The following is a 16,626-nucleotide window of genomic DNA, read 5'->3' as shown; positions in this document are numbered from 1 at the left end:
GAAAGATTAGACTAAAAAGATACATCTTCAGAAGTTATATAGGTCTTTTGGCGCGCCTTTTTTATGAATGATGGCCCTAAAAATGCCTCTACATAATACCCGAAACGCAAAAATGAAACAGTGCTGTATTGTACATATTAATAGTTACCTGGTTCCAAAAAGGCTTTTCAAAATTCTAAAAAATAAACGAATAGTGACAAGTTAAAGAAGGAGTTCGGTTATTTCGGAAGAAAAACCAACATTTTTTCTTTATAACTAAAAATGAAGAAACATCGAAAAAAACTTTCATTGCCAGATGCAGATCGATTTACATGCAAGGTCATTGTATTGAAATATATAATTTCGAGAAAAATGCATTTAAACTTCCTGCATAAATTGGAGGGCTATGTACACCATTTCTTTCAGAGCTTGATAACTTTGTTAATTCTTTGAATTTTTTCACGGAACTAGTTTTAGAATATTTTTGAAATGTCAATTTATGTAACTATGTAAAAAAAATTGATGTTTTAAATTTTCAAATGGTTATCCCCCATTTAAACTAAGTAAAATTCAATTTTTTACACTTTACGTTATAAGAAAAATAAATACAAATGTTTAATGGCTTCTTTATACGATAAAATCGCGTTTATTTCAAACTATTGTGAAAAGAATATCTAGAAATAATATTTTTTAAAATTAAGTTTTTATTCAGTACTCTTATGTATTCCCTGTAACTCTGTAAGTACTAACTCATTCTCATCTGTTTTATTGGATCAAAAATTATAATTGATGGAACAGAAGTCAACGCTATAATTCAAACAGTTATAAAATTAACAGTTTTCAAAGTTTTAAAAAATCTTTCGACATGTATGTAAATATTAGTAGACTACAAAAAGTATTCAAATTTCAGCGGAATAAATTAACAGACTTGTCTTGTGACTAATTAGTGACGAGATAGAACCTGATGAAATTCAGTGAGATTTGCTTCACCACAGAATTCGAGTCCAGGTCTTAGGTTACTCAAGTCATGCGGCGAGGCAAAACTCACCGTGTTTACTCCTATCAGTCCTATCACTAATCGTGAGTAACTTAAGTTTTATCTTATATGCAGTGCTTTTCACAAAAAGTGTTAGAGGAGAAATTTTTCAAGTCGAACAATATTGAAAATCTTTTAATGCTTATAGACGAGTATTAAAATATCTTTTTTTTAAAGAAACATATATTGTATAAAACTGTTTATTCATGAATAAAAGAAATAAAAAAAATATCAATATAAAACATATAAATACAATATAAATGATCAATGTTATTTTGTCAAATATTGCTATTTACGTATTATATACTTTGTTTAAAAAGTACACAAGATTAGTCAAATAACAAATGTTTTATGTAATTCAATAGTAAACAATTATATATTAAGTGTCAATACTCATTTATATGTATATTCTGCCAAGGAATAGTTATGCCACGGCACTTGTTTATTGTCTAGTTTACGCATTATTATAACATTATCTAAAATATATTAGAAAATATTACATCAATATTTAAATTGTCATTTGAGTAGCTATGGACGGATTAATATGCATCTTATATAAAAATTTCTAATGAAAGAATGAATTTTCTTATCTGTATTGTTTACAAAGTTTAAGTAATAAAAAATAATAGAAAAAGTACATTAAATTTATGAACTTACTTACTACAGCTACTGTAATACTTTTGAATAAACTATACATTACTATTAATATTATTGAAAAGTACAATTTTCTTCAAAAGGTAAAAATTATTTCATATTATACAGCGTTTCCTTCTTACACATTCACTTTTCTCCCTTGCTGTTCTCGAACCATCTACCATTTTTTGCTTATTTTCAGTTCGAATCATTTTTAATTCTAATTGTAACAAACATATTTTAACATATCTAACAAGCAAATTCTTTTCGACTGCAAGTGAAACATTTTCCTATTTCACATAATATGCGATGGCAGTGTAGCAAAAGTGGGAAGATCTTTGTGAAAAAGAAGGTAAGATAATGCATTGTTTGTTATCTATGTTAACTATGTTAACAACGTTGAGTGCCTGGTTATGCGATACTGTGTAATTCTAATACATTGTTTCAAAAATTCAGTATTTACAGCATACCGCGACTAATCCGTTTCTCGGATTTGGCGGCGAATTTTTTAATAGCTAATTTACAATGTCAATCATTTATTACTGATCTTTAAAAATTGTGAAGAAACTTCATTGTATGGTGAAATCCACTTCTATAAAGAGGAAACAGTGTATATGTCTAATAATTTTTTTGCATATTTTATAAGCAATACTCGTATGTTACACATATTTGTAAATATGTAACAATAGTAACAATAATATACCTAGAGTAGCATCTAAAATTTTATTGCTTGCACTGTTTCTGAAAGCAGCTGCTTCACCCATTTGAAATGTGTAAGTTGGACTTGACATGCGCCCATCTCCACCATTACTATATGCAAGTACACGTAAATGATATGCTTTACCGGGACTTAGATTAGTAATATCAGCCTCTAATTTTGAGCCACCTGGTATAATAGTATCTTTCGCAGTGCTCATATCTTGATCCAATTCCCAAATACGTATTTTGTAGCCTATTAACGGTTCCTCTTCTAAACTTGGCTGTACGTAACGCCATACAACTCTAACTGTTGATGGATTTACACCATACACATGGACGGACGATGGTGGCTTCTGTGGTGCTTTTCGGTAAGTTCTCTCTAAATAACGTTCACTTTCAGGGCCCTCTCCAGCAGAATTATAAGCCATTACCTTAACGTAATAATAAGTATCTGGCTGTAAACCAACCACAAGAGCCCAAGGTCTTGTACTTCGAGATAAATAATATACCGCCTGTTCTTCCCGATTACTCTCCTTCCAATATTTTATTCTATGACCTATTAACTTGCCTCGTATCTTCTCGCGAGTTTGTTCAATTGGTGCCCAACTGACATTTAGACTTGTGCTGTTATAACTTTGCGCAAGAACTTGTTGCGGAGCTACTTGTGGCATATCTTCTGCGCTAAATATCGTAACTGCATCGGAAATTGGTCCAAAGCCTAAAGCATTGGCAGCTTGAACTTTCACTTCATACTCTGTGTAATAAAATTGTTGCGGTATTTGAATAACGCTTCGACCAACATTTCCGTATTCTTTGAGGGACAACGATTGAAACTCTGTTTCATGATATTTTCGACGCCAAAAGACTTTATAATAGATTCGTGGGCCATTTTGATCAGAAGGCGGTAAGGGGTCCCATGTGATAGTCAGGTCTCCGATCTTTCCTCCACCTCCACCTATATTGGATGGGATTTTAGTTGGCTTATCCGATGGAGTACTGTATTGTGGAGAAGGCGATGAAGGTAAACTATATCCTAATTCATTGAACGCAGATACGCAGAATTCGTATGTGGTGTATGGATTTAGAACATTCTCTAGATAAGCTTCCTTTCTACCATTGTACCTGTCTACTTCCACAGCGGTAATATCTAAAATTGGATGCATAAAACAGAATGTTTATCACAGTATTTATAAATAACATTACAGTAGGATAATAGATTATATTATTTATACAATAGAACCTTGATAATTTGATAAAAGAATCGCTTATTTGTGAACTGACTGTGAGGAAGATTGAAAAATAAGAGATGAAAACACATCTAAATATTTTTATGAAAAGTTTTTGATTTTGTTTAATATCAATATTAATGGAAAATGTATGAACATAAATGTCCTTTTATCCTTTTATTATTTCTATTTCATTATCGGTAACATTTGAATAACCGACCATCAGATGCGGTTAATTTGAGCAATCAAGGTTCTACGGTTTTGTAATTGGAGTAAACTTCAATTGCAGATATTATACATACTTTCTGCGACATTAAACCATGTGTGATTCCAATTAGTTCGTGCGCTTACAGTATACATGGTAATAGGTTTGCCGTTAAAAGCACCATCTGTCCAGCGTAGAGTTGTGGAAGTTTTTACAATATTTACAACTTGTACTCCTCCGGGTGGTCCTGGTGGTCCTTCTATTGTAACAGTTGTTTTACTAGAAATTTCACCTACAGCACTTTTAATTATGCATTCATATTCTCCTGCTTCTGCAAATGTAGCATTTATTATATCCAGCGTTTCGCCATCAATATGTAATCGTGGATTATTCATTAAATCTTCATCTCTGATAAGTAATCCATTATGTTTCCATATGTATGCTACATCTAACATTTCATCTATATCTCCCAAACAACGCAATGTCTGATTTTGCATTACTGATGTAATTATACGTTGTGGCAATCTTTCCACAAATTGTGGACCATCTGTATTAAAAATAACATTTTAAATACAAGTTTGAAATAAATAAATAAGCATTGTAGGAATTAAGAACTTACGTAAAACTATTAGTCGTCCACGAGTTTCGTCTGAACCATATTGATTTGTTGCAGTGCAAACATAGGTACCTTCATCATCTCTTGAAACAGGATTAATTATAAGACTACCAGTCTCCAAAATTTTTCGTCTACCACCAGAACCAATTACATTTCCATCTTTTTTCCAAACAAATTTTGGTCTGGGCGCTGCTTCAGGATTACAAAAGATTGTAACTGTACCTTTTTCGGCTGCATAAGTTTCAGACTCCATGGGTCGTTTTTTAAAAGATGGTTTCAATGCTACGATTAAAAAATTTTATTTAGAAGAAGATCGAACACGTGACTTATCAAATTAAATTTTAAATCCAAATATTTTTTTTCATCGTAAAAAAAGTCACTACTTATGCTTGTAAGACTACAACTATAATTTGTAATAGAAATCATAAAATACCAAATATACCAGTATGTATCAGTAAATTAATAATTTATTCAATTTAATAATTCTAATATGTTACCAACACTTACATATTGAATTTCTGTATCAATAATTAGCTTTTTCTTAACTTTATCCAGATTCGGGTGAATACTTAAATAACTTACATAAAACTCTAAGTTGTGCAGATGAATATTTCGTCTTCAATTGATTTTTTGCACGACACTGATACATAGCTTGATCTCTTTCTGGATCCAAATTTTTGATATTTAAGACATTGTCTTGTATAAAATATCGACCTTTGTCTTCAGGATGAAGAGTTTCTAAATCCAATAATTCACCATTCCTAAACCAGCTATAAGTTACATCTGGTATTCCAAATGCCTCGCAAGTCCAAGTCAATTCTCCTCTATTATCCATATGTTTATCCATTAATGGAATGGTAAAATTTGGAGCTGCTTGTATAGTTAGCCTTACAGAATTTTCAATTGACAATCTATCATTACATACTCTACAAATATATTCCCCTTGATCATCAACATGTACTTTCGGTATTATTAATACTCGATTATAGCTAGTTGTGTATGCTCCACGTGGTAATGATCCTCCTTTTCTTGTCCAATTATATGATGGAACAGGACTATGTTGAAGTAAAAAACATTTATGTTTTAATGATACGATTATAGATAAGATTTGTGTAATTAATAAAATAATATATCAAATAAAGTAGCTATACATGCATTTTAATACAATAATGTGCATAGATAATTTACTAGAAATACAATATATAATTATAACTTACTATCCAAATGCAATACATTCAAGTCTGACTTCTTCTCCAGCAATTGGTGCCTCTGGAAATGCTTTTGGGAAGTTATTAGGAAACTTTAATTGTTGAAATGAAGCTGCAAAGTAAAAAGAAGAATTATTATAATTGCTAGAATGTTGTATATTATTTATGTCATGTATTTAATGATAACAGTTAATAAATAAAGTTAATTGAAAAAAAAGTACGAGTACTTGCAATGTGGATCAACTCTCAATGGGAAGAATGGTCCATTACGACCTGTATCTGAAGCAACGCTTTGCACATTGCAAGAATAATTTCCGCGATCAATCATTTCTAATGCAGAGAAATACAGTGCTCCATCGTGAGAAACGAAAACACGTTTATCTTCTTCCACAAAATTGGGGAAATAGTCGCGTGCCCAATAATATTTTACTCCAGGAAAATGTTGTGGTGGATCACAATATACAGCTTTACCCCAATTCTGTTCTCCTCGTTCTTCAGAGCGTTTTAAGTTAAATTCTAAGATATACCCAAATGACAATTCCACACTTTCAGATATAATTGTTCCAAACTTATTGGTTGCTTTGCAATGATACGAACCCCTATCTTCTGTCTAAAAATCATTTCAGATTCTTAATATATTATTAAACAAATCATTTACATTCAAATTGAAATAGAATTACCTGATCAGGTTCATAAATAATTAGAGTACCACCACTCACAGTATACCTAGTATTTTTTAATGGATCAATTTTAGTCGCAATTAATCTATCATTTTCATAATCCTCTTTAAACCATTCGTACATTGGTGCAGGATAGCCACCTGCAAGGCAGCTTAAAGAAACGTCATTACTTATTTTTCTTTTTGATACATCAAACACTTTATTTATAGGCTGTTTAATAAAATAAGGCCCTCTAGGTATCTGATTTGGGTTATTAATTTCAATACCATATTGATAGGTTCGATCATCTTCTACTAAATTATGCAAACTAGAAACTGGAGCTTCACAAATATATAATAGTTTCTCTGTACCAGTTACTTTCTCCAATCCCCAACGTTGTAAATTATTATGATAGGAATATGCTAGATAATCTCTGTTATTTATGTTATCATTTGGTTCGGGTAAAAATGCATTATCCATATTTAATAATTGAGTGCTATCTGCTTCATTTATCCAGTTCCCATTTTGATATTTTATGCCAGTATACCATCTACGGTGTTGAGGATCTTGCCATAATAACTGATATAATATAAATCCATGTTCTTCTAACGAATTAATTGTAACAAGGTCACTTTGGTATGCTTGACAATTTTTTCTAGCTTCTTCTCTTTCTCTAATAGGACTTTTTATAAAACGATAACACGATTCTTGAAATTTTATCCAGTGTTGTGGACATTGGTAAAGTACTTCTTCATATAAAATATTTTGACCAAGTATATTCGTAGAAATGAGTATGATAGAAACCAAACATATCTCTATTTGATACATTTTGCTATGCTTTAAAGTGGGTCACAAATTATTTTGTAATAGTAATCTCTGTAACAAAAATGATGTCATTGATTATTAAAAATTGTATATTAAATTACAATAAAGAAAAAATAGTATTATTATTATTATTATTGTTATTTTAAAATACATATACACAACAGTACACACAACAGTATGAACTATAAAATACATATAACATGTATTTTAAAGCGCAATAAATATAATTAGATGTATCATGGAATTATCTTGAAAGTATGTAAGATAATTATACAATATCTTATACTTTAAAATTTATAGATATTTATCTTTTTATAAAAAAAGATATGTAAAATGCTTCTACAAATTAACAAGTTTAGTACCACAGTGACTTGGAAGAAATATCTACAATGTCATGTTTTGTTTATTATTTTAGCACAAAAAGTTATAAATTCAGAAATTTAAGTATATTTTCATCAGGTCAAAATTTTTGTGGTGAAAGCACTTTGAAAATATCAAAAATTATGTTTTAATACTTTTATGTTCTTAAATGATATACACCATACCATATAACATGGTATATACAGCTTCAATAGTATTATTAGTAGTTTCAGCTAATTTCGGATTGCAGTCTTTATAATCAATTCATTCACTCAATGTAATACTGCTACATTTGTTTTATTATATGAAATATTACAAAATATGGGGTACCAAGAAAAGCTGATCATATACCAAGCTTTAATTAAGAGAGTTAAATAGCTACAACAAAACAGAAATACAGTAAAATATCTTGCAAATAATTTACTTTAGAACAAATATACACTAACATATTTTTATTTAAAAATTGATCTTCAAATTTTCTAAGTACCTTTATATATAATAATAGTACACTACCTAATACTGCTCTTAAAATGACATAATTGTTATATACAACAACTTTTCAGACATATAATTTAGATGTTACTTTGGAATTATTATATATTTTATCAAAGTATATAACATAAACATTCAAAATAAATAAGATGTTTGAGGCATCCGAGTCCTTATATCATACAGTTTTCACTGTCAAGGTTTTAGAATACAAGTAATATTCTTTTCAAAGAAATTTTCCAATTTTTTGTAAACATAGCAGCTAATTTTGATGAAGCAAAGACAGTTGCTAAATCACAATAATACTTTATTAGAGAATTCAAAGAAGTGTTAAACATAACAAAACATCCTAATAATGTCAATAATGGATTAATGTTAGTGTGTCATTCAAACTACTGATGAAGCTAGATGTAATACTTGCGAAACATTGAGAAACTTTTTTCAAAAGGAAAAGTCTTACACTCAAATGTCTCAACAGTATGAACTATAAAATAAATATATTCATGAACAAATGAATTATATTCATTTAATAATAAATTAAATATATGAATGAATTTATATATTCATTTATAGATATATGCATGTATTTACAAAACAGAGAAAACACAAGTTTTATACGATAACTATTTTTGGAACTGCCAATATTATCATATATTTTTATACACAGAATCTAAACGATTAAGTTTTAAACTTAATTGATACTTAGAAGTATTACTATTATTTTACAAAATGTTTGAGGAACGTCAAGTATGTTATTATTTATTATTTTAAAGCGCCAAATATAATATTTATGTCTTCTAGAACACTTAATTACAAATTTAATGAAATGTTTGGAGTCATAAGATAGGAATTAAGGAGTGGCAGCTTAAACATGTTCAAATATTGTACAAAACAACTTACATTTTTAATTAGGGAGTATTTCACTCGATATTAATTAATATTTGTTACCTTTCATTGAAGTCAATTCGTATGTCAAATACAACAAGGTTGCCAATAAATGTGAAATGTAGCTCTTGCTTTTCTTCCACATACATACAATTATGTGTGAATAGGTGTAAAATTCATATTATGGTTATTTTCACCCATTTTACTCTGAGATATTTGTCCAATTTGATTCGAAGTTAAATGTAATGCAAAACTTAATACAATATGAATAATGAAAATATATATAGATATTATATACTTATATATATGTATTTTTGTGCTCTAAGCTATGGCCAAGCTCTAACCAAATATATTGTCAAGTGTTCAATATATGTATAAGCTTATGAGCTCACCACTTACGCAAAACATATAGGACCAATCACAGGTCATGTTACTAACAATTTTAGAACATACACACGGTCACCAGTTTAACTGGAAACCCTTTAATATAGAAGTATAAATTCCGAAAAAATATTAGCCTATTCCTCACTAATAACACCTTTCGAAAATATCTCTCTTTTTAATTGCACCTTCACAGTTTTTTCCCTCAAAAAATAAAAATGAAATTCCAAATTTCATACATGAAAACATATCGATATCTTCTAAGATACTGCTTTTTTTAATATCTGATTACACAGAAAAATTGTACCTTTACTGGCCTTAAATACACCCTTTTTATTTTTTTGAAATTCATAATAGTTTAGTCAAAATCAGTAATTAAGTAATTTCCTAAAACAGCAAACGTTAGCGTATGCGCGACAAAGTAATAGGCGGGATATTTAAACGGTTTTAATTTCTTATACGAAATTAAAACAGAAAATTAAGTAAATCCACTAGAATTCTATGAATCTAATAGTGTAAATCGAAAGTCTGAAATTAATACTTTTTAGAAATGTACTCTTTCCTATCTGCACATATATAGATCTGCCAAAAGATAATAATATGAAGTAAAGGGTATAGCTGGTATGTTAGAAAACATCACAAGAACCCGCATATTGCAAAACGATCTCATCATAAAATAAATACCATTAGGCTGTTTGAATTTGCAATCCTCCTAATTTTACAAAAGTTGCACGAATTTTAATAAGGAAGTATGTTAGGTAACTATGGCGAGGTTAGGGGTGCTTGTACAATTCACATTATTCCTGCAATCAATATTTTAATAGTAGCACTATTTGAATATGCACTTTTTTCAATTGCAACCTCACGATTTTTCTGAAAAAGTCAAAAAATGAGGTACCCTTTGGGATTGCTGAAAAATATACATATTTGGTAAAATACAACTTACTTCTGATTTGTTTCGACGAAATATGATTACTCTATAACTCATTCCAATTGCAGCCTCGGTATTTTTGTGAAATACCTAAAAATTTGTATGTGTAACATACAAGGTGATTAGCTTAACTGGAAACCCTGAAAATGCTGCGTCTGGCGGTAAGAACCCGAAGTGACGTTACCGTGAGAGCCGCAAGAGGACTGCAATAGTTCTTATTACAACTAACAAAATTCAATTATTTTTTATCTTTAATATTAAAAGTATTAAAAGTAAATTTGTAATATATGCAAATAAATATATATGAAAACTGTATTGAAATATTTTATAAAAAATAATTCATCAATGAAGATTCAAGATCAAAAGTTATAAGCACAGCGAGCAAATTCACTCAAAATAAAAAATTACGATCACGATTGTGAATTAAGATCAGGAGTCTCGGTAGAGACTCACGCCAAGTACATACGCACCACGAGTGGTGAGGATAACTGGCGAGAGCTCGCCGAGACTATCTATATACGAGGGTCTGGAGAAGAGATGTTGGAACTTTTGAGCTTTTTAAAAGTATCTTAGAAGATGTTTCCTTCATGAAAGTTGTTTAATTATAACTCTATGAACCTTCATCTACGTATTGATGCAAATATTAATGAAATTAGTGTATGCATTAGCGAAAAAATAGCATATTAAGCGGCTCGTGTGCCGAAAAATGGGTGGTAATATTCTAGGAATATGTCTGTAAGAACTATATCACTAGCTGTGTTAGAGCGAGAAAGATAGACTTATGTAAATTTGCGCGAACGAGAAAGATGCCAAATGCGATTTTCCTAGTCCCAAATTAATTTAAAAGTGTGTCGATATTGTTCGATTGAAGTGATTGGTAACATATCATGAGTTTTAGCAGAGATTCGCGCCAAGTATGAATGAATAATATGAATAATATCGTGAAACTTCTTTACAATAAATGTATTTTTATTGGATAAATAAAAATGTTTATAAACTAGCAGTGTTATTTTTAGTAATCGTGTACTGATTGCCGGTTTTTTTGAAAATACTGTGAATATTATTTTAAATCAGGTAAATTTGATGATTATATGATTTTCATTTGACAGTTTGTTGAGATAGGGGTTATATATCCGAGTTTTATTATCTCTATAACTGTGTACTTTAAATGAAAGTAATAAAGGAGTTTGTATGTTTTGAGTTTAATTTATTAATTAAATTTATTTTATAGTTTCAGTTATTTAGGCATAAGCATTATTTATGCGCTTATCAGTTTTTATATTTATAGATAGTTGAAGTAGAAATTTTTGTAAATCAAGCACCAATTAATATTCAAATTAGAAGCTTTTTGTGCTTAAAAGTATGTAAGTTATACACAGTTACTAATTATTAAAATTTTTTTTATGAAATAGAAATATCGTGCACACTGTTCGAATTAGAATAACAACCTTAACTATCAGGGTTACAACAGCCGTAAATAGATATAGAAAAAGAAAATCACAAGTAAACATGTATATTGTTAATTAACATATATAGTTATAAGTTACAGTTATAGTTATAAGCATAAGAAGCTTCTAATTTGATTTTTATTTTACTTTTATGTGACTCTAACTTATAAATCACATGTTTATTCACGACTTTTCTTTTCTCGATTTATTTCTGTCTTTTGTGATTTTGACTCTAATTGTTGCGGCTGTGGTTGTTTTTTCTCCTTTTTCTCTCAAAATCGTAACACGGCAGAAGATGCGGGATTGCTTTCTTAATTATTGTTTCTTTAACACCTGCAAAGCTATTCAACGGTGTTTCTCCTCCCGCACCCAACAATTTGTGCTCGTCGCATGCGGGGTAGATTTGTATAATTGTAATCCCAGCAAAAATATTGTCTGTGTAAAAATGTACACTCAGTACATTTGTAAAAATCGTGGTTATTCCGGTCTTAAGAAGTATCGAAATATTGAATGTCTATGTAAATAAATAGTAGCGACAAAATTATGTATATTAGCACATTTGTGTTGACTGGAGAGGGAGGGTAAACTTTGCAAAAAATAATTAAATCCCAACAAAAACACTATCAGTGTAAAAACATGCGCCAAGTACATTCGCAAAAATCGTGATTATTCCGATCCGAGCAAAAATATTATCAATGTATCCCCAAAAAACAGTATCAGTGTATTCCAGCAAAAACATTGTCGGTGTAAAAATGTACACCCAGTACATTTGCAAAAATCGTGGTTATTCCGCTCTTACAAAGTATCGAAATGAAATAAAGCCAAGTACATAAGCCTTCTATAGTTTATGTGAATAGTCCAGTATGCGCTGTGAAAAATTTGCGAGATAAGTATCACTTTAGGAGTCATGCAAAAATTGAAAAAAAAAAAAAAAAAAAGTAAAACGTACTTGGCGGGTTGAAGTTCACCTTCGGTAGGAGATTCAGTTGCATTAACAACAGACATAGTACAGTAATGTTGCGGACGAGAGCCGCTCTCGGGTCTGGTCGCGACTCTCGTCCGCGACTGGTAGTCGATTCGGCTTCCTTTGCTCTCGGTCGCCGAGATAATTGGTACACGACCGGAGAAGCAAAAAAAAGGGTTTCGCTCGAGCTCGATGCCCGAAATCAATGACGTCAGAAAAGACAAGGATAGCATTAGGGATTTAATAGGAAAAATTGAAGTTCCTTATTTGCAAACAGATTTTCACGCAAGTAACACCAATCGATTCCTTGTGCTCTCCCGATAAAAGTGATATCAAATGCCACATGATTCCTATTATTTATAATAAAGATATTTAAATAATAAAGGTTGGAACCCTGCGGCGGTTACGGAGAATCGTCAAAGTTACTTTTCTATCAGTTCTTTACGAGCTAAAAATGACAATAAATGAAGATTTGGCTAACAGAATTTATGTATATTATATTTAATCGATGTCGGAAAGAAGATATTGAAAATAAACAAATAAAAATTTCTAAACATTTAAAACGGAACTTACATACTTTTTGTGTTACGCTTTCATTTTCTTAATAATTTCAGTCATTAAATAATTAAACACAAAAATATGAGGGAATAATAGGGAGTTAGCCCTACGACGAGAGCCGCGCTCGTCGAATCGACTACCACTCACGGACGAGAGTCGCGCTCGGGTTTAGTCGTGCCTTAGAATCGACTACCATTCACGGACGAGAGCAGCGCTCGGGACTGGTCGTGCTTAAAATCGACTACCACTCACGGACGAGAGTCGCGCCCGGGTCTGTTTACATAGCGCGATGAGCATGACCTTTCGTTCTACAAACCAAGTTTTATGTATCTTTGTTAAAAATAATCGGAATCATGTCGTGTTTGACATCATTTTAATCGGGAAAGCACAAGGAATCGATTGGTGTTACTTTCGTGAAAATCCGTTTGCGAATAAGAAACTTCAATTTTTCCTATTTAAATCTCTAATGCTATCGTTGTTTTTTATGACGTCCTTGTTCTTGGGCGTCGAGCTCGAACGCAATGGTTCCAAGAATTGGTTTCTCGGCGGCACGTATCAAACGAGGTAGTGGGGATAAACCACAGCTCTCGTCCGTGTAGACGAAACGGCTCTCGTCCGCAATATTACTGTACATTCGAATTATAACTTGTTTTCTCAGTTATTACAGTTGACGTTCGAATAGGTGAACGATTTCGATCAGCTGTTCGAATGTCAGATCCGATGTCGAGTGAGATGCTTGAAAGAGGGACAGAGTGAAATCGTAATATTAGAAACAGACAGACAATGATAAGTGAGCGCCGCGTAGCGGATGAGCGTCCCGAGCTCGTCAGTCGGAGCCAGTCTTGCATCGATCGCTCGATAGGTAACAAGGGTTTCAGCGAACATAGAAAAGCCTAACAAGTTAAAGCAGTTTGGTTACCAGACTCTTGAACTCGAAACGCATTCTAAGCTGAGTGTCTGTCCACTGCGACTCGTGTAATTAATCTAATCGGTTATCATGTGGGATACGTGCGATAGACTATCGAACGCCCAGTGCCGAACCATTGTAAGCGATTCACTGTACTCTTGGAATCGGTAGTTACACTGATTCCCTGAGTTTGCTATTCGTCAGTGGAGCAACCAAAGACCACTACTTGGTTGAGCCCTGATAATTGGCAATACAACAGAGAGGGTTAACATAAGTGCGGCACCTCTGTATTACCTGCGATCTGCCATTACGTTTAGCAGCAGCCTACGTGTGACGAATAGAATCACACGTTGTGGTGAACGGTGCGTCATAGAGCAACTGGCCATCATCAGCCACCAAGGTTAGCCGTAGCTAGATATAGTGTGTCTCAAGCTCGCGAATCTCGGCTTTCGCCGAGATTCATACGAAGCAAGCCTTTTTAGAAGGCAGGTTACACAGAGAAAAAGAGGATCCCTCCTCTCTGTACGTTCGCCGACCGACGATTTCTTCAGTGAGAAGAAACGTCGGTAATACAGTCCACTGCACTACCTTAGCGTTACGGCAAGATACTGCTCTTTCTTCCAGATAGGCTCATCGTCGAGGCCTGGAGTTCGGAGCTCAAAATTCAGCTCGAAATATTCAATAGCTAACTATTTTGGCTACGCCGACCCTTCTGTGTTCTAGACGCTAGCGTCGCTGACTGGCTTAGTCTGAGGAGGACCAGGACCAGGAGCGGCCCAGGACCAAGCCTCGGATCGTCCCGTGTTTCCTCCCTTTGGAAATTCTTTAAAAATAAAAGGTCTGTCTCTTTAAGGACAGACGAAAATAAAATTGACGGCGTACACCTCCTTTGAGACACCCGATTTATTCAACCTCATCCGGACTCCGTTAGATCTCTGTACTTAGCGGTTCTAACAAATGTAAATATAAAAGCAAGATAGAGAAAATTAGCAGTGTAGAAAGTTAAGTTAGTTTTAACTAAAATTAGAACGTATACTTATGTAGGTATAGAAATGAGTAGTGAATTTGCGATTCGTTAGACCCACGCACAAATTTATTTGATTGAGTGTGAACGCTTACAAAGATTCTCGCAAAGCGAACGGTAGACAGGCTACTCGGTTAATGGCCCAGTCGCCACTTTTCGCAGGCTATCTATTTATTTGTCCTTAGTCACTGTACTAACTGCCTCCACGTGCGGGAAACACACTTTTCAGGTAGCCAGCGGAAAAACACTTCGGTGACTCAGTTAAGTCTGGCTACCAGATGTACCAAATCTTGGGAAAACCCACTTTATCTGACTAACAGGTGCGCAAAATACTGTAGGGCATAGCAACGGCAAAGTCGCTACATAACAATAGGAGATGCCTGAACTTGGGTGGGTACCTTGCATTCGGTGTTGCACTTCGACTTTCCCTCTCACCTAAATTGCGCAAGGAACAACCCCCATATGTTTGACAAAGTTAGTCTTAGCTGTGTATTCACTAGGAACAGAACAGAAAAACTCCAATACGTTAACTACTTCCCATCCCTATAAAGTTCTTAAATGACCTGACTAAAAAGAGGAGCTAAAGGTTTTTCCCTATTGTGCCATGTGCAATATTTGTCATGAAGAAAAGGAAATAAATGTATTGTTACGACTAAACATTGGACTCTCTTTACGTAATGCCTATCTTTGTGTCTGAATTAGCATTGAGGTGATCTACGCGATAAATAAGTGACACAGGTTCTCGTGATAAAAGACTACTTTATTCCGCGCTATGATTGTGGCGAGCGTACCACGGAATCCGTAAGAATGCTCCTTGCGGACACTTCGTAGCGTTCTGCCGCTTTCGTTCTCGGTGCCCAATTATCAGGTCTTGGGATTTTCAGATGGCCCTTACCTTTTATGGTATTACCTGCTCAGGGGCCTGCAAGTCGAACCAATATTGCCAACTCACTCAAAAATTCTTTATTCTTTATTCAGTATTAGTGTGTCTTTTCGAGTCCTGTTTTGTATATACTTCAATCAAATTTTTGTACACTCATACATACAACTTTAAACTTCTCGACCCTCTAAAGGTTCGTTACAATGTATATTTTAAGATTAATACATATTCCTATTTTTAAGTTTAGTTATCTTGTCAATAAATGTGTGGTGACGCGTTAGACGATGGAAAAGCGATTTTCTCGGCGAGCTGGCAACGTCGTTTTGACTCGTAGGCTCTAGTGCAGGCCATGCAATAAACCGCGTGGGCCATGGGTTTTTCCTCCGTCGCCACGTCACTCTACGAACAGAAAATTCGAGGTCCCAAGTTTTGGGCATTGCTAATGAAAAGGCAGATTGCTACGAAGCGTCTCTTGAGACGGTCGTTTTAGCTGTGGCTCGCTTGCCCTTCAACATTGAACAAAATAAAGTATTTTGTGCCTAATCTGTGTTGATTATTCCTCGCGTAGATCACCTCAAATGCTTTAATTTATGCCTAATTTTATCTCATTCATTCCTCTTTGGGATAATTATCTTAATTTTATTTATTTATTGTCTAAATCTTCGTACCATTTTATTTTCGTACGTTTCCGGCTCTTAATTTGTTTATTTAAG

The 16,626-nt window shown here is 32.9% G+C and overlaps 1 protein-coding gene across 1 annotated transcript; it reads right to left on the bottom strand.

Moving 5' to 3' along the window:
• Positions 1-358: 358 nt before the first annotated feature.
• On the bottom strand, positions 359-9,061 carry LOC143187537 (contactin). The gene is made up of 8 exons (XM_076391762.1): positions 8,836-9,061; positions 6,283-7,137; positions 5,834-6,212; positions 5,612-5,714; positions 4,977-5,449; positions 4,398-4,676; positions 3,876-4,325; positions 359-3,494 (listed from the first exon to the last, which is right to left on the bottom strand). Exons 2-8 carry the CDS (start codon positions 7,087-7,089, stop codon positions 2,308-2,310), a joined length of 3,678 nt encoding a protein of 1,225 aa, XP_076247877.1. The 5' UTR covers positions 7,090-7,137; positions 8,836-9,061; the 3' UTR covers positions 359-2,307.
• Between the last annotated feature and the right edge of the window lie 7,565 nt (positions 9,062-16,626).

The sequence above is a fragment of the Calliopsis andreniformis genome, unplaced genomic scaffold (assembly GCF_051401765.1).
Source record: "Calliopsis andreniformis isolate RMS-2024a unplaced genomic scaffold, iyCalAndr_principal scaffold0048, whole genome shotgun sequence".
NCBI classification, from domain to species: Eukaryota; Metazoa; Arthropoda; class Insecta; order Hymenoptera; family Andrenidae; genus Calliopsis; species Calliopsis andreniformis.
This window is presented reverse-complemented; position numbering and strand designations above follow the sequence as displayed.